Source organism: Belonocnema kinseyi, chromosome 4 (genome assembly GCF_010883055.1).
Source record: "Belonocnema kinseyi isolate 2016_QV_RU_SX_M_011 chromosome 4, B_treatae_v1, whole genome shotgun sequence".
Lineage (NCBI taxonomy): Eukaryota > Metazoa > Arthropoda > Insecta > Hymenoptera > Cynipidae > Belonocnema > Belonocnema kinseyi.
Window position 1 is genome coordinate 143,257,123 of NC_046660.1, and position 24,429 is coordinate 143,281,551.

General features: G+C 36.4%; 1 protein-coding gene across 5 annotated transcripts in view; it reads left to right on the forward strand.

The window, feature by feature from the left end:
• LOC117171801 (protein CLEC16A homolog) overlaps positions 1 to 24,429 on the forward strand; it is a 66,689-nt gene that overhangs the window by 20,958 nt on the left and 21,302 nt on the right. For 2 of the 5 annotated variants that reach the window (XM_033359417.1, XM_033359412.1), the window contains exons 2-10: positions 13,004 to 13,132; positions 14,015 to 14,148; positions 14,234 to 14,391; positions 14,732 to 14,961; positions 15,042 to 15,231; positions 15,302 to 15,940; positions 16,058 to 16,178; positions 16,249 to 16,403; positions 16,811 to 16,972. In XM_033359417.1, coding sequence (XP_033215308.1) covers positions 13,004 to 13,132; positions 14,015 to 14,148; positions 14,234 to 14,391; positions 14,732 to 14,961; positions 15,042 to 15,231; positions 15,302 to 15,940; positions 16,058 to 16,178; positions 16,249 to 16,403; positions 16,811 to 16,972 — 1,918 coding nt within the window. Of the gene's footprint in view, positions 1 to 13,003; positions 13,133 to 14,014; positions 14,149 to 14,233; positions 14,392 to 14,731; positions 14,962 to 15,041; positions 15,232 to 15,301; positions 15,941 to 16,057; positions 16,179 to 16,248; positions 16,404 to 16,810; positions 16,973 to 24,429 lie in introns of those variants that run through there. The other 3 variants (XM_033359414.1, XM_033359413.1, XM_033359416.1) reach the window with 3 other exon arrangements.

Sequence of the window (24,429 nt, forward strand, 5' to 3'; positions counted from 1 at the left end):
AAGTAAGTTTTTTGGCTTTAATTTTTAAACTAAAAAAGTTACAACTTTTTGTCTTGAGAAAAAAAGATGCGCAATCAAATTTTACATCCATATATATCTTTTTAAAATTAAAATTCGAAAATTTTTTCTAAAGCCTCCAGAGGACTTCGTTTTCGCACGAAAAAATTTTATGTGCCCTTATTGCATCCGGACCCACAATTCCCAGTTCTAACCCCGACGAGTCTTGCTTTTTTCCCACTCACATTTTTCTATAATCTACCAATTTAGATTATATTTCCAAAAACTTGTCTTGCTTGAATGCAGGTTCCAAGTAGAACTTTCTAGTAAGATACTTATAAACTGATCATTTATCAGTATTTTAAAAGATTGGAAGTTGGATTGAAATGTTATGACCTTATGAATAAAATCACGAATGGAAATAGTAAGTAATATTTAGTTTCGCGCTAATAAATTATTATTGATATTATACATTGGCGCGCGGGCCCACGGACGGAAGGACGGACTTTTTCGCAACTCGCGAAAAAGTATCCCCTCTCTACACACATTAGCCAGAGTGGGAGACTCGAGGCGAGCTACGGTGCGCGGGCCCAAAAACGGAATGGTGGGGCGAACTAGCGAACAGCTACCTCCCTCTGCGCGCATGCGCAAAGTTGAGAGAATCGATGCTTGCCATGGCGCGCGCCCTGCGCGTTATGCATAAAGGCACGCGTTCGTGCCACTATCTTCACTCGGCCTTCACCCGGCACACCGCGATGTTTGAAAGGTCAGTTCGTTTGGAAAGCAGACAGTGAATTAATTATTTTTTTCAAAAATTGTTGAGATGCTCGTGATAGATTGATAGATTCTGGTCTATCAGGCGCATCGACTCGATTGATTGAAATACTTTGCGCTCTGTGACAGCCATGTCAGAGCTCAAAACCAGCCTCCTGTCCAAGGAGGAAGCAGCACCCCCAGTAAAGTAGCCATCAACAAGATGGAAGCGGAAGAAGTTGAAAGCAACTTCTCAGAGGAAGCAGTAGGATGTCGAGAACCTCAGTAATTTGCTCCGCGCAGCCTAACCTAAAAGGATTAATTGATCCACCTAACCTTAACACTAAAAAATCAGCACGACCGGGAAAAATACCCCCTATTAATGTAATTGTGGCCGGAGCTAACCACCCCTACCCAATTCTCTATAAACTCCTGAAACTGTCCACTCAATACCCACCCATAGTATATAACATCGGCCCATATGTTTATTCAGTTTGCGTGTCTTATATTGAAGACTACCGTAAAATTAGAACTAATCTAGAGCAGCAATGCTACAAGTGCCAAAGATTCCATCATGTCTCTGACATGTGCCATGCCACTCCACGTTGTGTGAAGTGCGTGGCGCGCATCTGATTCACGAATGCACACAAGATCGTGAATCGCCGGCTACTTGCGCTAACTGCCCTCAAGACCACACCGCGAATTACAGGGGCTGTTCTGCCTTTAAAAAAGCCTCTTAAAAATCTAAGAATAAATCAAAATCTCTAAATTCATAAAAAGAAACTACTCCCTTCAAACCAGCTGTACAGATTGAACCAAAAGAAAATCCGACACATGTCGACGCCCTAGTAGTCAATACCCCAATATCGCAAAAATTACCACTTTACAGCACAGCCGTCGCCTCTACATAAAAAATGAACACAATCAAAACTCACACTAAACAGTCATTCAAAGTCTTAAAACCCAGTAATAATCGAGCTGAAGCACCAGCCTCCGCGACATTTACCATTCCACAAAACAAAAACACTCCAGTAATCACTCTCAATAACAGTTCATCTACTCAAGATATAAATATAAATTCAGTAAACTTCTTAAAAAGAGCTACAATCTTAACCACCGATATAATGGGGAGAAAAATCATCATTACGGAAGCTATAAATTCAGCCGCCGAGATTTAAAGTAATATACTTTTTTTTTGCTATAAAAAATGGCCAACTTCAATAACAACACACAAAATAATTTTTTGGAATGCCGAAGGTATCCTTAAAAAAACACACGAATTAGCAACATACCTCTACAAAAATAACATTACCAGTTGCTTGCTCAATAAAACTTTACTACGTGAATCCCTTCGCGTTGACCTAGACCGTGGATATAAATTGTACAGAAATAACACTAATAGAGGTACCGCGATTCTAATTCTAGAAAATATCGATCACCACGAACTAATAATTCCTAAACTTAAAGCCATCGAAGGTACTGCTATACAAATTAAAATTCACGGGAAACCATATGCTATAGTCTCACTCTATCAAACTCCCTCTTGCGAATTTACAAAAAATGACTACAGAAAAATATTCTAACTTGCACCCTCGGTAACAGCTGCAGGGGACCTAAATGCCAAACACTTACTAGGCAGTCTGATAAGTACCTGAAAATTCTAAGAGATGGCATTAGTATTCACTAATGTGAACCATTTTCATCGAGCTTGATCCTTCAAATGACGCCTGTCAAAACTTCAGCCATTTATGTTTACGCATTTACAAGTTACAGCACTGAGAAGCGACTAGCCTCCGAGTTTTTTTTTATATGGAAAAATCTGAGTTTCGAGTTTTTATCAAACACTACTATCTTCGCAAGAAAACGATATCCAAGACCAAGGCCAAGCTGGATAAGTATTACCCCTGGATAAGTATGATCCCAAAGTGAAATTAAGAGAGGTAGCTAATGCTGTAGGCATATTATTGGAACGTGTGGGCAATATCGTGCATTCAGTTTTGGGCATGAAGAAGCTCTGCGCGCGATGGGTGCCGCATTTGCTCACAGTGGACCAAAAACGAATTCGTGTGACAACTTCCCAGCAGAATTTGGCATTATTTTCGCGTAAGCCGACCGAAAACGCAACAATGGGTCGGAAAGGTTATGGCCTCCGTATTTTGGGATGCACATGGGATAATATTCGTGGACTATCTTGAAAAAGGGAAACCCATAACCGGAGCATAGTATTCATCATTATTGGACCGATTGAAAATCGAAATCGCCGAAAAATGACCGCATTTGAAGAAGAAAAAACTGCTTTATCATCACGACAATGCGCCTGTTCATTCATGCTTAGTTGCACAAGCAAAATTGCATGAAATCGGCTTCGAATTGGTTCCTCAGCCACCGTATTCACCAGACCTGGCCCCCAGCGACTAATACTTGTTCCCTAACCTGAAGAGATGGCTCACCGGTAAGCGTTTTTACTCAAATGAGGAGCTCATAGCTGAAACTGAGGCGTATTTTGGAGACCTTCCGATCGAGTACTTTTCGGACGGTATAAAAAAGTTAGAAAATCGTTGGACAAGCTGTGTATCGACCTAAAAAAACCGACTTTGGCCAAAAAAACGTCCCCGTGTTTCATTTTTCAGAGAATTATCAGACTGCCTAGTAGCTTGGAAAAGCAGAACAACTAACAAAATTGGAAAACAATTATTCGAATTTATCAATGATAATAATCTCTCAGTTTCAGCACCAAATTCGCATACTTTTTACCCTCACAACACCAAACATAAATCTGACCTTATTGACTTTGCAATTACCAAAAAAAATTTCTATACTCATGACACTTGCACCATTAATGAATTAGACTCAGATCATCGACCAGTTCTTCGAAGCCTTTTTACAAATTGTGAAAAAGCTCCGGTCACGCTTTCAATAACAAACGCAAGCAACATCGACGGAGCCATAACTAATCTTACCTCTAGTACAAAAACTGCCATTCATACTTAAGTCCCTCAGACCACCATTAACAAATACGATCCACCTCTCATCTCCGAGATTGAAGACCTTATCGACACTCACAATAAACTCTGCCGAACGCGTCAGAAAACTAAAAGCTGTATCCTTAAAAACATCATTAACCACCTTCGGAAAACTATAGCAATTAAACTTCAAGAGCACAGATGTAAAAATTGGGATAAAGAAGTCGGTAAACTTCAGATCAAGGATAACTCTATATATCGTAAAACTAAAGCCCTAACAAAGCCGCGAACTAATATTCCCCCTCTCAAAAATCGAGACCAAATGTTGACGCTCTCTCCTATCGATGAAGCAAATCTCCTAGCGGAAAACTATAAAAGTAACTCCGCTCCATATGACAAGCCATCCGATACTCAGCAAATTGCGGAATGTGAAAAAATTGTTTTCGAATTTCTCAAAATCCCAAACACTGATAACTCCAAGAAAATAACCCATAAGGAACTAACCAAACAAATAAAAAATACTAAAAATCAGAAAGCTCCCGGCCCCGATGCAATTACAAATCTAGTCCTCAAAAAGCTTCCCATCTCTTGCCTAAACTCCTTGCTCTTATCTTCAATGCCTGTATTCAACTAAGCTACTTCCCTGAATCTTTGAAAATAGCTCACAATTTAGTTTTTCAGAAAAAAGGCAAGGATCCATATTTTCCAATCAGCTACAGGCCCATTAGTCTTCTCAATACAATGAACAAAATTTTTGAAGAAAATAATACTCGCGTAAATTTTCACCTCGAAGAAAACAGCATCCTTAAACGACAAAAATACGGTTTCAGAAAAGGTCACTCTACGCAGCACATGATGCTCAAGCTAACCGAGGCCATTAGCTTAAATTTCAATCCAAGAAAACATACTGGAGCTGTTTTCCATGACGTAGAAAAAGCTTTTGACAGTGTCTGGCATGTAGGATTGCAAAAAAAACTAATAAATTAAAATTTTCTGAGAGGGCTTATCCTCTTTATAAACTCTTATCTTTCTAACAGAAAATTCTCCGTCAAAATAGGCCAGCCACTCTCAAAAGAGAAAATCATCCGAGCGGGTGTGCCCCAAGGCAGGATTATAGGACCGGTTTTCTTTATTATCTATGTAAATGACATCCCTGAGGTCCCTGAAGTTTCAATTGGACTATATGCAGATGACACCGCGTTATTCACTTCTTCCTGTTCCGTTCCAAAAATTTTAAAACTACTTAACAAAGCTCTTGAAGTCATCGAGGCTTGGGCTAAACTATGGAGAATAAAAATAAATGTAGCAAAGTCAGAATCAATTCTTTTTTCAGTCAGAAGACCAGTTAAAATTGATCTACCCAAAATGTTTAACGAACAAATAGAATAGAAGAGTTCCATAAAATACCTAGAGGGTAAACTTCATAAACATCTTAATTGGAAGCAACATATCCGTGAAACTAAAGGGAAAGCTTTAGGGGTTCTCTCGCGCTTAAATCCCATTATTAATAGACACTCGAGTCTAAAACCCGAATATGGACTCCTAATCTACAAAATTTGTATCCGACCAATCATAACTTATGCATGTACAATGTGGGGAGATGCGTCAACAAGTAATATCAATCACATTCAAATAAAAAAAATAAATAAATTTCTCAGACGTATAATAAAACCCCCAGATATACTAAGAACTCTGTCCTTCACAGAGTTCCAACTATCATACATCTCAGAGTATATCAAAGAAACCGCCATTAAATTCTACGAATCTGCATCATGATCATCTTTTGAACATATTTTCTCTCTAGGGAAATATAATTTTGATAAACACGCGATGACAAAAGACTTTCTTATGAAATAAGTCACCCAGGTCGAAGTGGCCCTGCCACCCCCGACCTACTAGAATCTTTCTTTTTCTTCGTCCCTATACCCCCACTTCCTTCTCTTCTTCTTTTCTCATATTTTCTTCTATAAAATAAATTAACAGATTTTTGTGGGTTTTTACAGCTTGCGGGCTTTTTCCACACATAATTAACGTCACTTTAAATTCCAGTCATGTCAAATTTCGCTCAGATTGTGTAACAATCCCCAAACAGGTAACGCACAACAACTTCTTCCATTTCGATCATTATTCGGGGTGATGGTTGGGGATCCCTCATCCCCACCCCTTTTTCGTTTATTTCCGGCACACCGCACGGACTACTTTGTCTTCCGTTCTTCGAGGTCACGAGAAGACGTCCAGTACACTACACCATCAACGTTTTCCTCTATCTCTGTCAATCTAACTAGGAAGTTGATAGGAGTAAATCAATAACTGTTCAGAATTAAACAGTTTTGTCATCAACATGTAACCTCAGTTCTTTTTAGAGCAAACAAAAATTTGAATTGTTGAAACCGATCATGGACTTCGGTCCCTGGTCCACCGTTCAGTATCTCTGTTCGTAATGTCCCTTTCCAGGGTGTCATTCTAACAGACTCATAAACGAGAAAACTCTCGGTCTAGTGCCTATATCGAAGTTGAACCGTTTAGTATCTTTGTTTGTAATGGCCCTTTCCCAGGGTGTGATTCTAGCAGACTACTGAACGAGGAATCTCTCGGCCTGGTGCCTAAATCGGAGTTGAATCGATCTTGGACTTCGGCCCGTGGTCTACCGTTCAGTATCTCTGTTTATAATGTCCCTTCCGAGCTTGTCATTCTAACAAACTACTAAGCGAGAAAAACTCTCGGCCTAGTGTCTAAATCGAAGTTGAACTGATCTTGGATCAGTTCCTGTTCCACCCCTTAGTATCTCTGTTTGTAATGCCCCTTCCCAGGGTGTCATTCTAACAGACTACTGAGCGAGGAAATCTTTGTAGCTGAACCCCCGCCAAAAGAGTGCCCGAGCCATCAGAAGACGTCAACAGAAAGAAACAGAAGCTTGCCGGGAGCGCGGATACTCCATCACAGCGAATAGACACAAGTCGCTACCATCAGATAACGGATTTCTTGCTATCTCACCATCCAGTCCCCGAACGCCTAGGAGAAAATGGCTGTGTCCAACAATCGGCGCGGTGTCTCCGGTTTCAAGAAGAACTCCACCTTCACCACCACTAGGCTGCCAGCCTTACTCGCGGATGGTCCGTAGAACCTCCCATATTCTGTTTTCGAAGCCCAAACGCCGATTGAGTTATCTTCCGGAGGGTTTGACCTATCCAGGGGACCTAGAAGGGACATCCTACAAGATCGGGAGGTGCAAACATTTAAAATAACCAAGTTCCTAGGGTATGCGGAATCCATCCACGTCGCCAAGGATCTAAGTTCAGGTAAATGCAATCTTCGAATCCTTGGGAACAGTTTAAGAAAGCCGCGGGTAGGAGGACTTACCAGCAACCTCCAGTGAGTCAACAAATTACGCCCAAGGGCACGAAAGAGCTGGACTCGTGACTCCTTCGGAACCAAGATTACATATTCGCAAAACCACTGGAGGTTACAGAAGAACTAGACTGGAAGACCCGGCAGTATCATGCACATTCCACTAACTGATGGCCCTGTAAACCACCGGCCTCTTTCGGGGACACTAGACGTATTATACTAGGAATATTTTCTACTTAATTAAACATTCATTATTTGGGAGCATATCAGTTGGCGGCCCAACCTAGAGGCACGACGAAACACCTGAGCAGTCTCATCTCACGAGTTTCGAAAGGGAAGATCAACAATTCGAAATATTTCACGGAGAATGATAATTCCAACTCCACCGCCAAAAAAGGAGACCATTGTTGAACGTACCATCCCTACACGGCAGATCTCCGTCACTTCAGGAAGTGGACAACAAAATCCGACAACGTCCAACAACAACCCTCCACAAGAAGCAATAAAAACCAACGACCACGTAGCAGAAGAAGAGGACGTCGCAGGAAGGGTAAACCCAATCTTCAACTCTATCTTTGAACCATCTTCTACCACTGTAAATATTCCGGCCCCATTACCGTCGGACAGCACCACCTCGCCTCGCAAGTTGGACAACAACACTGTCTGGCTCATCAGCAACACATGACACGAGTAAAAGCCCCTCACTTCATAGCATAGTGACACAGCCACCTGTTTATTAACACTGTTTCTCAACAAACAGCAGCGCTGCCCCATTTTTCGGATTTACAACGTCTGACGAACCATGAACCAAAATGAACAACAAGGCTGGACAATCACGGGTACCCGGCGTCACGGCCCCTTTGCGTCAAAGAGCGAGAAGTTCTTCGCCTCCCTCGGTTCGTCGTTATGATTCACGCCTTTTCTCATCATTAAGCGCCAGATTGGGCTGCACTGAGAGGCCGCAGCCAAGCGGACCACCAACTAAACCAGACTAAGTCCGGTTTCCAACATTGGAACTTCCTAACTTCTCAGGGAACCACCAGAAAGACCCTAAGACTTTTCTCAGGGAGGCTGAACTGAACGAGACCAACTACGGAAGGAACTGAAGAAGGAAGAGCCGAAAAAACCCCAAGCTTATCAACGCCCATCTCCGGAAGATGAAAAACTGTGAAATGGCCCGCACTGTTACTACTGCCCTTAGTATCAGTTCCATCGAGACTGATCCGTCCTCAAAGCAGAGACGAGGAATGCTCCGCAAGAAAACTGGCGAGGCTCGGCGGCCGAGAAACCGCCGAGCACAAACCAAACCATGACCACCAACAATAAACCTCACTGGCGCGCCAGCACGGGAATTGTACAATAGCCCCCCATATACCGAACTTGCTGCCCAAAGATCGAGACGAACATGTTCCAGTATTACGAGCAACCAATACTGTCTATCTCTTCGAGGAAGTCTACATCGCCCAAACAGAAGACCCGGATATCGAACGAGACATTTACCGCTGGACCCAAATAGAACTCCAGCCACGATTAACAACGGAGGAGAGTCGGTTATTCAACAACCATCGTCTGGACCAGAAATGGGTTCTGGCACAGAGCCACGGATGCTTCCAAATTTGTTGCTCTCCGCCCCCAAAGCCATAAGGCAACTGATTCTAGAGGAGTTTCACGTCGCACCACTCTCTGGACACCCGGGAGCCGAGGAAACCCTACGGTCTATCAGTGAATATTTTATCTGGCCCGGGATGAGCCGAGAAACTGGTCGTTATGTTACAAGCTGCCACCTCTGTGTTTCTTGTAAACCCGTGAGAACCAAATACCCCTACCAGCAACGGCCACGGCCAACGAAAAAGGTTTGAGACACCGTCGCCGTTGACTTAATGGCCCCCTATCCTCGCACTAGGAAGGTCACTGATTTGTTTTTTCAGGTGGGTATAAGCTTTCCCCTTGCGCACAGCTACTGCCATCATCACTCAAGTTCTAGAAGAAGTTTTCTCCCGTTAGGAGAATCTTACGTGGAATGAACAAGTTGCGGATAAGTTGCGAGAAGAACCTTTAGAATCCTCAAAAAGCTAACAGAAAAAAAGAATCACTTCCTACTCCGTCGCGTATCCTCCTAAATAAAAGCCTCACCCTCCCTTTCTTTGACTGCGGTTGTGTGGTATATGACGAAATTACTGATGAGCTGATTGCTAATCTTGAGTGTATGGTTAATGCTTGTATTCGATTAATCTATAATTTTTTATGGTCAATTTGCTTTATAAAATATGCAGTAATGAAGCTCCGAGATATATTTTTGACCTCTTTCATTTTATTGACAAAGATCAACCGACACATTCCAAATTTGTCGCGGTGCACTCGAGTTGCAGCCTCAGATCAGTGCCAGAGACCTTTCCCCTCTGAGTCTTCTTTCCCTCTCCTTTTAAGGAGTCCTTCATTCCCTCTCCACTTAAGGAGTCCTTCATTCCCTTCGACCCCTTTTTTCCCGCAATTATTCTTTACACATTTTTCAGGCTGAGAACTGGCAGCATTTCCCTTACGCTTCTACAAGATTTATTTCAGTTTATATTATAAAACTATAATCCTCTTACATAATACATATATTCGTGAAATTGAAACTAAATCTATACAGGTAAAAACTTGCGCGTAACTTTACGAACAAGCTCTAACCTGGTTATGAAACCTACTTCTAATACAAAATGTACAAGACACAATAAGACACTGTCAATTATCGTGGTTTTCTATACAGTACAAGTCCGATAACTTTCCAACTTCGGGACTGTAGGGGCGGGAAATTCCAGGAATTGCGGATTTATCGGATGCCCCCTCTATAGCACGATATTAGGTGTGCGCATGCGTAAATTATGGGCGCAAATCATGAGCAAATAGCACACGTAGTGGGAGAACCACAATTAGTGTACGTTAGGCTGGGGCGATATTTTTTTCTCTGTGTAAGGAAACAGAAAACACCCTTACCGGGGGTAAGGGTGAGCTTAATGATCTGACTCGGTGATTCGGATCCCCGACGTTTAAGTTGCCATGACGTCACGTTCTACCAAAAAAAGGGGTTAACTCTATGTGAGTAATCCGTGTGAAACGCTAGGCTGACCCTTATGGCAAGTGCGACTTACCATGTTCTTATTTGGGACAGCAGAGTTGGTCCGAATATTATTGATAATTATAAAAGTGTAAATTTCAGACTTTTTTTAAATTTTATCACCCACTATTTCTATACTCTAAACATATAACAAAAAAGGTAGTTCAAAAATAAGTAGTAATTGGCAGGAAGTTTTTTGTCTACAAAGGTTAATAATCTTACTTAGAATGAATACATACATATATTACATTTTTAAACTTTATTTTACGAATAAAATTTCTAACGCTACGGGGTTCTGGTTTTCCAGAGAGAAGAGAATTTGTGAATTGTGCGGGAAGGGTGATGTAAAAGTTGAGCACTGGTTGGAGGAATGTGAAGAGGTGGAAAGGAGTGGGATAAGCATGGAGGTATTGTTGCATGAAAGGGGGGACAAAGGGGTGTTGGATAAGATGGAGAAGAAGAGAAGGAAGGAGGAAGTGGAATGAAGGAAAAATTGTAAATAGAAGAGGAAGTAGATGTAAGAAAAATAGTAAATATTGTAAATAGTAATTAAGTATTAGGCGTTAGCCGCGGAGACAGAGGCTGACAATACGAGGCATAGCGAGGAAAGAGACATGCGTGCGAGGCGAGACGCAGCGAGGAAGGTTAGGATATAGAAGCGATGCGGAGTAGTTATAAGGTGTGGATGGATAGAATTTGTAAGAGATAGATGTAAGAAAATTCTTTAAAAAAATGGAAGTGTAAGCAAGTCAATTTTTTAAGGCCAGCAGGTCGAAAAATAAACGTTTATCTATCTACCTACAGAATTGAAAGTCAATGAAAAAAACCATCCTCATTAGCCACAGCACAAAAAAGTTATAAAAAAAACAACCATTTTTCCAGTCTGTTCTCTTAAATTTTTTTTTATTATTATGCGACATCATATGAATGTAAAACTAATTAATTGTTAACCGGAACATAAATGAAATAATTTTTAAATAAATAATTTTTATCGGTCATAATTTTGTGGTTTTTTAGCATAAGCGCCAATGTTTTGTGTAGCAAAAAGGCATAAGCCCAATCATTTTTTCCAATTATTTCTTTCGAACTTTTTTTTCAAACCTTTTTTTTTCAAAAATTTAGAAAAATCGTTTTTTTTTCTTATCCATTTTTTCAAAAACCATTTCTATCAACATTTTTTTAAACAATTTTTTCCCAATAATTTTTCTTCGTGTAATATTTTATTTTTTCGTGTTTTAGACCATTTTAAAACTTTTTGTAATGATATAAAGTGTCAATTTTAATGAACGTTTAACATTTTTATCGACAGAACTTAAAAAATGTTATCGCGTTCTGCGACAATTTTTTTAATAACAAACTTTTTAAAAGTTTTGTGTGACGAATTGAAGACTTATTTCGAAGACTTGTACCGATTATTAAATAATTAAAAAATAAGATTCTTATAACAAAAATAACATTTTCTCGAGCTTTTTCTAGTAGAATAAGAAATTGTAATCCAAATTGTTACTTGATATCAAGTATATTTCGAAACTATCTACATGAAATTCTTCGATCAGACAAAAATTCAAATACAGCATTTTCTAAATTTCAAACTTTATTTCAACTTCTTACGACTATTTTATATGATTTTATATGAAAGATAAGGAACAGAATTTCAAGAAACATGCAAATTCGTTGAACGTCCGAGTAGTATTTTTAGCGAATTTTTTTGGAACTTTAAAATTTCATTCATTTCATTGGTGGCTAAAGAGAAAATCCAGAAATGAACCTAAGATGGTTTTCTTGAGCGTAGTGCCAGATGTAAATTACAGTTAGCCTAGGCATTGTTATCTTAGGGCCCTGCAACTTTCCGGTATGAGATAAAGGGTTTGTACTGCAGTGAGTACAACAGCGTGAGCGTGCCCAAAGATCTCTCTAGTATTAATCCAAAAATACTTTTCGTTTATTCGTGTTTTTAACATTTATTTAAAATCAATAGTTCTTTGATACACATTAATCTTTTGGAATTAATCATTACATGCCGAAAAATTGGCTTTTAAATCTAGCGTAACTTTGACCAATCATATTGTTCATATAATAAACATTATTTCACCTTTGATCGCACATAGATATAGCTCATTCTTTTACTAATTCAGACATACCACATAAGTGATATTTTTCACAATACTTTCGGAAAAAAATACGCTCAAACGACATGTTTCCAAAAGCCCATGTACACAGTCCTCTTAAATACCTATTTTTAATTTTAATCGTCAAATCGATCGCTGTCACATTGGATTTATAATGTGTACAGCCTGTTACTTATACAGCTATGTGGCCCTAGGAACTCTTCATGAATAAAAACGACTAAATACAAAATTCAGTAAAACTCTTCGAGTACCGGGTTACCCAGGCATTATACAGGTACCAGGGTACTCAATTAATACTCGTGATTTCGCGTACCCAGGTCCCCGAGAATCTAAGTAAATTTACATCGACCCGCAATTAAGTCCTAGCCCTGTTGTATACATATCCCCAAAACTTCTTATTTTTGAGAGCCCAGGTCGTGTAGGATTATTGTAATAAAATTCCACTACATGCTGCTAATAGTGAAGATTCAATCGGTCTTGGCCCATTGTCCTTAATGTTTTTTTTTAAGAAACAAACTTCAAATTTCAAATACTTATAGTTTCGCAAAACAAAATTTCTTGAATCGGAATAATATATGTCGCCTCATTTCCTCTAAAAACGAACATATTTTGTTAGCAGGAGATTCTACGGCTTGAAGTATGGCTATTTACCTGATTTGAAGTGAATCCGCTCATATAGTTTTATTTGACGCATTTATCAACAATTTGTCGATTAGGTACCTGTACAACGTTCTGTCAAAAAATCAGACTGTTTCGGAGAACAACAGAGGTTTGTTGGTGGAAACATTGAGATCAATAGCTGAAATTTTAATCTGGGGGGATCAAAATGACAGCAGCGTTTTCGAGTAAGTGAATAATGAATAAAATCCGTCGCCGCAACAGAAGCATTATTTCGATTTTTTTGTTTATTCCTTTTAGGTTCAAAAATACATGAAAAAATGGACTTTAACCATTTTTTATCTTTATGATAATGACCGAGATATACTTGAAACCATTCAAAAACTGTATTCAGGAACCTAATTTTACAGATGTATTTAATTTAATTATCAAGTGAATTGTTATAATCAAATTGTGTAAAGAGATAGCTAACTTGGTGTTTTTCCAATTAAACAGTATATTATGCATATAGAGAGGCAAACAGGCGTTCTTTGTCGAGTGCGATGTTTGTATAATGAGTTGTAGGTCAAGGAACCGCGAGACCGAAGTCGAATTCTGCAAACATCGCGCAAGACAAAAAATGTCTGCCTCATACGGTGCAAGCGATACTTTTTACAACAAATGTTCAAAATACGCAGATTTTCTAGTTTATGATAAGCGAACCAGCGTTTTTCATGCACCTGTTTTGAGGACTTTTTTTGGCTAATCTGTTTTGTATCAAATCATTACAGTACTCCAGAATGAGAAAATATCCTTATTTTTAACTATTGAATAATTTTAGAACAAGATTACCGTGTATGCATATCAATATCAAATAATAGAAACTCATTATTTTTTGTTTGAATGTGGCAAAAAATCGGTTGCTGAATTTATTCTACTGTGTGCTATAAAATCTTTCTGTTGCTTTTTTATGGCAGCGTCATATATTTTAAAAACAAAAATTAATTGATTACAAATGGAAATTTTGGATACATTTTTCTGTGCATTTCGGTACTTTTGCCTACAAATTTGATGTAATTTTTAACGGTTTCTAGATGAATAGTATTTTAATGATTAATATCATATTACAGTTTTTTTCTAGAAAAAAACATGCTGTCATTCTTTCTTCGGATAATGAAACAAAAATGTGGAAGCTATGTATGTGTACAATTGCTCCAGACGCTTAATATATTGTTCGAGAACATACGTAACGAAACCTCCTTATGTAAGTTATCGCTCATTGAATTCAACTCAGATTTTTAAAAGGACGCTTTTGAAGTAACATTTAATGTTTCTCTGATTTTATTCAGATTACTTATTAAGTAACAATCACGTGAACAGTATCATAGTTCACAAATTTGACTTCAGCGATGAAGAGGTGATGGCGTACTACATAAGTTTCTTGAAGACTTTGAGTTTGAAGTTAAATGCTCACACCATTCATTTCTTTTATAACGAGGTAAACGAGGTACACATGAAGCTTTTTATTTATATTTTTTAATTCAGGCTATTAGTACTTGGAACTCTTATGTTTAGAATATAAGCTATCGTTGGTTAATGACAATGCACGTCAGAAATCTAGCGTTCCCTAACTAACTCTGGATTTCTTGTTTGTGAATAGACCAGATCGGTTTAGTTATACTGTTAATGGATGAAAATAAGTGAAGAAAAATATGTCGTGGAAGTGTAGGAAATGTCTGTAAATGGGGGTTTTTAACTTTTTGGCGTGAAAAGTTAATTTCAAGAAAACAGACTTATAATTTTCCACAATGTCAAACGTAATTTAATCATATTAATTTACATTTTAGCATACTAATGATTTTCCTCTTTATACTGAGGCAATAAAATTCTTTAATCATTCCGAAGGAATGGTTCGAATTGCAGTACGCACTTTGACATTAAATGTTTATCGAGTAGAAGATACATCTATGTTGGCATTTATACGAGATAAAACTGCAGCTCCGTACTTCAGCAATCTTGTTTGGTTTATCGGAAACCATATTATTGAATTAGATACCTGTGTGAGGAATGATGCTGAGTGAGTAAATTTTGAACATGATTTATAATATTGCATTTATTTTTTAATCTTGAATTCAATACTATATTTACTATTTTCAGTCATCAAAGTCAGAATAGGTTATCTGATTTAGTAGCGGAACATCTGGATCATTTACATTATTTGAACGACATTCTTTGTTTAAATATACAAGATTTGAATAAAGTCTTGTCGGAGCACTTACTGCACAAGTTACTCGTTCCTTTATATGTATACTCGCTGATGAAACATAATAACTCCTGTAAGAATCAAGTAAGTAAAAATAATAAAGTTTGATGTTGGTTCGAGTTTTATGAAATTCAAAGACTTTTCTATATAACAGGATGAAAAAAAGCACGTCAGCATAGTGGTATCACTTTTCCTTCTTTCCCAAGTATTCTTAATTGTGTCGTATGGACCATTAGTCAAGACATTAGCTGCGGTCATTCTAAAATCTAATTTAGACGTTGTCCAAAATGGGTCCAGTAAAATACTGGAAGAGTATATTGACGTAGCATTGAGTAAAACTGTTGCTTTTACACCTCCTAAAGAAAGTCTAGAGAAATCATTGGAAAATTTCAGTGAATGCTTACATGATTCTTTTAAAAAGTTTGAATGCAATAGCGAAAAACATGATAAAAAAGACTGTGATCCGCGTGAAAATGTACACTTAGGCAAGGCAAGCACCTCGTATGACTCAATCGTTAAAGAAGATACTTTTAGTTCATTGAACGAGTTGGAAGCAATAATTACACAGGAAACAATCGAAGAAATAAAGCATTTAAATGTAACTGACGAAGAAAAGGAACAGAGACTGGCACTGGAAAGTCCGTTGATTCCGCAGCAAATCTCAAATAATATTCAAGAATGTGTAACTAGTAAACCGTTTTTGGAAACTATTTTGAATTCTTTATGTTGCATGGAAAATGATTATGCTGCTCTATTTGCCCTGTGTCTATTATATGCATTAGCAACCAATCAAGTTAGTATAGATGAACTATAATTTGCATTGTTGAATTACGAATTTGTAAAACTTTCTAGAAACATCTTAAACCTTTTGTACTTGAAAATAATAAATTGTAATACATTAAATTTTCAGGGTGTCCATTCAGAGGTTTCAAGTTTAGTACTTTCACCTGTGCAAGAAACGACGAAGAATTGGTATAACGAGATACTAATCGACAAACTTGTACAGATTATAACGTTAAGTTGCCAAACAAGTAAGTCAATTATTAGCTTCAGAAAGACTTACCACAGACTTTCGTGTAATGTTTATTTTTATTTTATTAGATGCCAGGGTGCGATTAGTCACTTTGGATTTAACTACTAAATTATTGACTCAGTTAGTAATCTCGGAAGGTGTAAGTTTTTTAAATGACTCCCATCTAGCTGCAATTGAAACTGCAAAGGAACAAAGTGCATCTCAACTCAGGAATTTTTATAAGGTAAAATAATTATTAATGCTATCACTTGAATTACAATAAGTCTGTCAATGAGTCGCCTGTGCTATATGATTTTTAAATGAAATTGGAATCAAGGTTATTTTTTGGCAGCTTGATTTTTTGCAATCAAATAAACAAACATGCCATTCTGCTGCACGTAATAAAATATTAACAAATTCTAAACAATAGTAAAAATTGTAGAGAATTTCATAAAATTGTATTACATGCTGCAGAACAGCATGCTTTTGTTTATTTTGCCACCAAAAGTTAAAATATCAAAAGTGATAAAAATATACTTGATTATATATACAGAACTGAAACCTGATTCATTATACGGACTCACTCAAACTTAAATACATGTTGTATGTAGCAGTCGGAATAATTATACTTTATTATTAATTATTTACTAGAGCGAAGATGTATTCCTGGATATGTTTGAAGACGAGTATAGTGAAATTCAGAAACGTCCTTTAAAAGTGGAATGGTTAATGATGGATAGTAACATATTACTACGACCAACTGGTACGCCAATGACTGGTATTCAATTTAGTAAAAGATTACCCTGTGGAGAGGTACGTACTAAATTACTAAAAACTACATATACTAATGTTAATTGTTTCCACACTATAATATTAATTTAGAAAATATGTGTTCGTATAAAGTTACGCATGTATCCACAAATTGTACCATGTTTAGATATAACTTTTAATAAAAAATTTTGTTTTAATTTAAAGTTGAAAGTTAAATAAAATTCAAATTTTCCTTGTTCAAAGAATAAATGTAACACGTGCGCTTATAGCACTCGCCAACTTTAAATTCATTTTTCTCGAAAAGCGGTTTTTGAGATTAAAACTTAAAAAATGTCCCAGTAAATCGTTTTTCAACCTTGAAAGTTTAATGATGTCCTCTCAGGCATCATAGACCACTTGAGAAAACAAATAGGACACATATGGTACTTTTTTCAAGCGTATGGGGTAAATTTTGCAGGGAAAACAGTTACCCCATTTTACAAAAATTGTGGTATCGCAAGACAGTTATTAAAGAAAAATAAGTTTTTAATAAAAGGAAATTAAAGCTAAAATGTGGAACAACAGGGGTTACAACCCGGGGAATGGGGGAAGGGCTTAAGCCGGGTGGTCGCACAGTGAGACAAACAAAATCCTAGACTAATCAGTGTACAGGCCAAAATATTTTGATCCGATTCAAAATTATTTTTTTATTAACAAAAAAATTAAATAAAAAAATTTTCTTGCAAAACCAAAATTCAGCCCATAGAAATTTTAATTGTCCTAAAAAACGTCTAGCGGAATTAGATATATAATAAATATTTTCTTTATAAACAGTTCACTGAAAATATGTAGTTTTTTCAGATTTGGCTACTTTTTTCTTCAGATTAATGTTTTTTTTTTATAAAATGTAAAACTGAGGTCTAAATAGAAATTAAAGAGAAATTCACAACATCTGGTTATTGCTTAAGCAAAGTTAAAAAACAAATGCACATTTGAGTAGTTCAAAAAGTAATATGTCTTTATTAATAATTATATTTATCAATAATGTAGCCGGTGTCGATGGAAAATACAATATAAAAAGTAAATTATAATTCTATTTTTTTGCTAATGCCACTAAAACAGGCATTCAAAGAATAATCGTTTTAGATAAGAAAACAATGTACTTTACTTGAAGACAAAAAAAGATTATTCAAAAAGTGTCAAGATAGTCCCGGCTATTGGAAAAAAACGTAATACGATCGGAAATTTTTTAATAATATTGTTTAACGGATCAATTATTATGTAGTTCTTGACAGAAAGAAATGATATGTAACATGTCCGTGGGTATCACCTGGCATGAAATGACCGGGGCTACACGACTGTGATATGATATAAAAAAACAGCAGTGAATAAGAAAATACGTGAAATTATTTTTTTTTAAATTGCAGATCGCATAGTTCGAGATTGAGTTTATGTATCCCTATTAAAACAAAACTAATGTTTTTATTCTATGCTTTTTAAAAATATTTTATAACAAGGTTGGTCCATATTTCACAAAATGCACTTGTTTTCTACGGACAAAATATATTGATCGGATTTTCTTTTAAGCTAATTAGAGCCATCAGTCTATACATTTTAAATTACGCTTTCGAACAATATTCAAAGATAATAATGTTGATTTATCCTCGCAGAAAATACAGTATATTTAAAATAAAAGTGGTCGGGGCTGCTTACATCGCATCAATGGCGAACGTTGCAACGAAGGAATGAATTATTCGAAACCTGATTAAAACCACATTATGCGTCTTGCTTCGGATAAATAAATAAGTTTGAAAATATTTTGCTTGATTTATTGCTTTGAATGAAAAATATTTTTTCCAGACTACAAATTAAATAACAGTATTTCCAACTTTGCTTTTAAAGAAATTTGTAACTGAAACTTTATTATAAAATGAAGCTTAACAACAACAAAAATTGCAACTCCATACAAATGTTGCATTTTTAAATATTATTAAAAAATGTATTTTATTTTTTGATTAACTTTGATTCTATTTTTAAAAAATAATACATGCAATTTGAAATAAATTTGAATTTTTCATTTCACAATAACATTTAGATTTTCAACATTTTCTATTCAAGATGCCCAAATTCAAAAGCCTTTTAACACTACAAGAAATGTGTTTAAAACTGAATCATAATCATTTTTTTGGCTTTCATGTCTAATAAGCGAATTGTACTAAATGAGTTAAGTTGAATAAGTTGCTAAATGAGTTGAGCTCTGCAGTAATTTAAGTGCACTTGAATTTTTATGTTGTATAAAATATGAAGTAAAAAGTAATATTAAAATTAGTTAAAAAGGGGAAAAAATGAAAAACCAGGACTTAGATTTTTTCAGTTTTATACCAGCAACAATTATAATATTAAAAACGCTGAAATATTCCAGTGAGTTGAAAATTATTTAATTAATATAGGTAACAATTTAAACATATATATATTTTGTTAATATAATGTGAACATTCCCACGTCAATTATTCTTGCTGGAATGTACCGTCGATTCTCCACATTAACATGTCCTGTAATAATTCCGTATAGTCCAGTCATCTTGTACTTTTATCCGCTAATTTTTTGGAGGTGTCATTTTTTTCTCTTAAGTACTTTTTTGGGGGTGCATAATAAGGGGTTGGGTTCTGTGTACAGGATTTCGTCTCGGAAAGGTGCAAAATATCACGTTTCGTCAATAATCATATGTTTTTTTTTTGTTTTCCTGTAGCTTGAATCCTGAAGGCCAGATCTAAAAATGGTCAAAAGATGAATTAAAGTAGACGTAAATACATATAATTTTAACGCACAAAAAACATTGTCCTAACTACAATAGATCGCGAGTTAGCACCTGCCAAAGGTGGCCCATTTCGACCTGAATTTACAGGTAAATGCCCAGAGTTCAGTTTTTTGTAAATAGCTCGTTTCGAGGTTATCACAGAAGAAAGTTCCTAGAGAATCAATACAAGGGGACTTAATTTTGAGTTAGTTAAAAGAAATTTTCCTAGTCCCAATAGGTTCTAAATATACCTATTTTTTGTTATTTTTTCACCGAAAACTCGAAAGTCGTGTTTTTTTGGAGATTCCTAGTTTCATGGTTATCACACGAGAAAGTTCTTTTATATTAACAACGCTTATTATAGATCAAAAATAAATATTTAATCATTTTTAATCAATAAATAACCAATGGTTTACATAAATAAATTTCCAGCACCCATCAAGTGTGCATTTTTTGACATTTTTTACTGTAATTTCTATTAGGGAGTCTTATTATAGATTAAAAATTAATGTTTCACTATTTATAATAAATAAATTATTCTTCTGTGACAAGCACGAAACAAACTATTTGCAAAAAACTGAACTCTTGGCATTTACCTGTAAATTTAGGTCGAAATGAGTCACCTTTGGCAGGAGCTAACGCGCGATCTATTGTAGTTAGGACAATGTTTTTTGTTGTTGAAATTACAGGTATTTACGTCTACTTTAATTCATCTGTTGACCATTTTTAGATCTAGCAATCAGGATCCGAGCTACAGAGAAACCAAAAAACACATGTGATTTTTGGCAAAAAATGGAAAAAAATCAAGGTTCTTTGAAAGGCCATAACTCCGAGGCTATTGCTGGTACAAAAACGGTTTTTACGCAGAATTTTACCTACTTTAATTATTGTAAGAACACTTTTATCTCTTAAATGCACAGGAAAGCACCAATATATTGGAATGTGATATTTTAGAACTTCTTACAAAAAAATGTCTGTGTTCCGGCACTAAATCCTGTTCACAAAACCCGACCCCTTATTATGCACCCCTGAATAAGGTAATTGAGAGAAAAAAATTACTACTGTAAAAATTACCATGCCTCCCACCCCCCCTTCCTTTCTCATGTTCTTTCCTCGATTCTTGCATTGTCCACACATACCCTTTCGGCAACTTTCGTTTCAAGCCCCCCCAATCCTTTTTATCTACGCACGTTTCACTCAGTATGACCACGACCGACTTTCCAAAAGCCTCCCAGAACCCTTCGTTCTTTTTCAACCCTCACACATTCCAGAAAGCCACAATCATTCTTCTCTTTTTATCATTCCCCCTCCTCCTTCCTGTGCTTAGTTTTTCTTCTCTGGTGGAAACCTCGCATCGTCTCTCCTACTGTCATTTCCTTTGTTTACCCTTATTTCATGTATTGTTCCCTCTGTTCTCAATTCTTCTCTCTCATCGTCCCAGATCCACGTCACCATATTCACTCACACCCTGTCCTTCCCTATCAAAACATTATCCCCGTTCCTCCTCTCTATCCATACTTTCCATTCGATCATCTACGTCTTCTTTCTCTCTTTCTCCATGTCAGGTCCTCTTCAATTCGTTCACTCCTTCTCCTAAGTACCCTTTTCCTTTTCATCATTTCTCTCTTCTCCTCCTCGCTTCACGCTTTCACTATGAGCACTACTGTTTTCCCTTCTGTGTTTCTCCCTAGCACCTTTACCGCCTCCACTCTCATCTGAGCCCCAATATCGTTTATCAGCTTCTCTACTTCTTTCTTTCCCGAATCACTTTCTACTTTCATTCCTTTAATTACTATATTTCGCTTTATTTTTTTCTCTCTATTCTCCTTCTAGTCTTACTTCTATTTCATTCAGTCGGCTGCGCATTCTCTCATTTTCCTCCTGCAGTTTCTTATTTCCCTTGACTACGTCTTCTACTCCCACCTTTTCCTTTTTTCCACTCCCGCATTCTAGTTTCCTGACCCTCTCCTCAAGCAAACTCATTTCAGTTCTTCTTTCTTTCTCACTCTCTATCTGTTTTTTTCTATGCTATCCAGTTTCCTAAATGCCTCCTCTTTCTCGGCTTTCCACAGAGCATCCTCTGATGAGTTTCTCGAGGCCTTCTAGACTACTCCGCCCTGCCCTCCTTTCAGATGGAGTTCTCTGTCTATTCTTCTTTAGCGCTTTCTCATTTTCCCCTTCTTCATCTAACTGGTCTCTAACTCTTTTATTATCCTCCGACTTCTCCCCTTCGCTACTCGTGGTCGGTGGTGGTCGCCTCTTCGCGAAAAACCCCTTCGCGTTCCTACTATGAAAACTGTGCGCTCTTTGTAGCCTTTGCACGTTCGTTGATCTGCCTCGCTTGCTTGCTACTCCCCCCCCCCCCCCCCCCCCCCCCCCCCCCCCCCCCTACCGAGCTTCTCAAATACCTCTGCCTTATCACCACTTACGTTTTTGTCAATGCTACCTTCTACCAGAGATGAGGTGTGAGATTGCCGATCCCATGTATTCAATTTCGAACGATTTTCGAGAGCGCCCCCTCTTACCTGAGCTTTTGCGAACTAAAATAAAGCGCCCCCCAATTATTCGTAGCCAGTGTACGAACTGAAATAGATGATAGACGGTTCTACTTGAGCGGTCAAACAGGGCGGCACTTTTCCAGTGTGACAATGTCGGTAGAGAAGATCAGAGTGGGTAATTTTGCGTGTATTGTCTATATTCTAGTTCGTAAGCTGGCTATGTGAATTTGGGATGCTTTAATTAAAAAGTTTACATAAAAGTATCTGAAACATCTTAAAGAAATTTTTATAATTATGCACAATTAAACATTTTGAAAAAAGTACTGTTTTTTTTTAGTATTCAAAGATTAATTTAAGAACCTATTTATCAAAATTTCAATCATTCTTTTAGTACATAACGGTGAAAAAAATAAACAATGGTGTAAAATAATAAACATTTTTATTGAGAATTAATACTTTTTTGATGTTTAAAGATTACTATATATTTTTTTAATTCATTGTTTATTGGTAGAAAATTTATCTTCTCGGTTAAAAAATCGTCGTTTTCTTAAAAAATTTAACTCTTTTTGGAAATTTCTTGATTTTTAATTAAAAATTTAACTATTTTATTTATCTTTTTAATGCTTGAAAATTAGTATTAGTAGAAAATTCATTTTTTGTTACAAATTTAAGATGTTTTTAAAAAATATTTGGTTAATTTTCGAAAATATTTTTTTTAATCACTCAGAATCTTCTAAAATTTCTAAACGTCTTAAACAGAAGCGAATTTTTCTGAAAATTTTAAAAAATATAAAAAATTAAAACACTTGTCTTAAAATATTCCGATTTTTTTCGCGGAATTTATATAAATGTTTAAAAAAATTTAATATCTTTTTAAATTTTATCAAAAAATTAATAAAAAAAAATCCTTTCAAATTTTCGTATTAGTCTTAAGAATATTCTTTCATTCTCTTGAAACCTTTCAAAGTTTTATAAAAGTTTCTAAGCATGTAATTCAAAATCTTCCAAACCGATTTTTTTAAACTAATTTGTTTAAAGTTTTTTGGTGTGGTGAAATTGGAAAAATTTATTGAAGTACAGTTCAGTCGAAAGATAACACAGCCACACAAAGAAAGTGTGCGGTTGAGCCATAACCTCAAAAAATGACGAAAAATCATGCACTGAGGCAAATAAATTCAAAATAATGCCAGTGATGCAAATTTTCACTTCAAAAACATGTCGACAACTGTGAAGTATCAACCCTTGCCTGATATCAAATTATTTAACATAACTTTACCCAACAGAACCTGACCTCACCTAACCTGAATTAACAGAAATTTATTGAACTACACGTAAAGCTCTGGAAGCATATTTTCCCAGTAGCAAATGTGGGCTACATCGAATGGGTCGACTCGAACCTAACCTAGCCTAACCTAACCTCACGAAACATAATTAAACTGATTGTGTTGTCCCGTTGTGTTTGCGGTACCGTTTCATTCAGCTTCGGCTTAACCTACATAGAGGATTTACCTATCCTAACCTAACAAAACCTGACCTAACCTAACCGATTACGCTGGAAACCCTGTTCTTGCATATAGTATAAATACATCCCTTAAGTTTAAGAAAAGCAAAGAGAAAAAATTTTTGAATAAAACTCTTATACATTTGCATGTTTAAGTTACAGTTCTACATTTTAATTGATACAAGCATTGTCAGGTTAATTGAAATGGGGTCAATTCTACTTGTAGTTCTAAGTTTCTTCAAATGAGTAATGTGCGTCTAAATTTTTAACCACTTGTAGTACAATGAAATTAATTTTATTGTGTTACAACGGGAACACTTAAGTTGTGTTGCGTTAAACAAAATTTCGTTAGGTTCTGTTAAGTTAGATTCATTTTTAGGTTAAAATCGAGTTAACCTATTAAATATAGCACACATTTAAGACGGAGAACCGTACGCTTACATAGCTACACGTGTGGTTGAATTTCATTCGGCTAGGTTAGGTTAGGTCAGGTTTTGTTAGGTTAGGATAGGTTAAACCTCTATGTAGGTTAAACCGAAGCTGAATGAAACGGTATCGCAAACACAACGGGACAACACAATCACTTTAATTGTGTTTCGTGAGGTTAGGTTAGGCTAGGCTAGGAAAATATGCTTCCAGAGCTTTACGTGTAGTTCAATAAATTTCTGTTATTTCAGGTTAGGTGAGGTCAGGTTCTGTTGGGTAAAGTTATGTTAAATAAGTT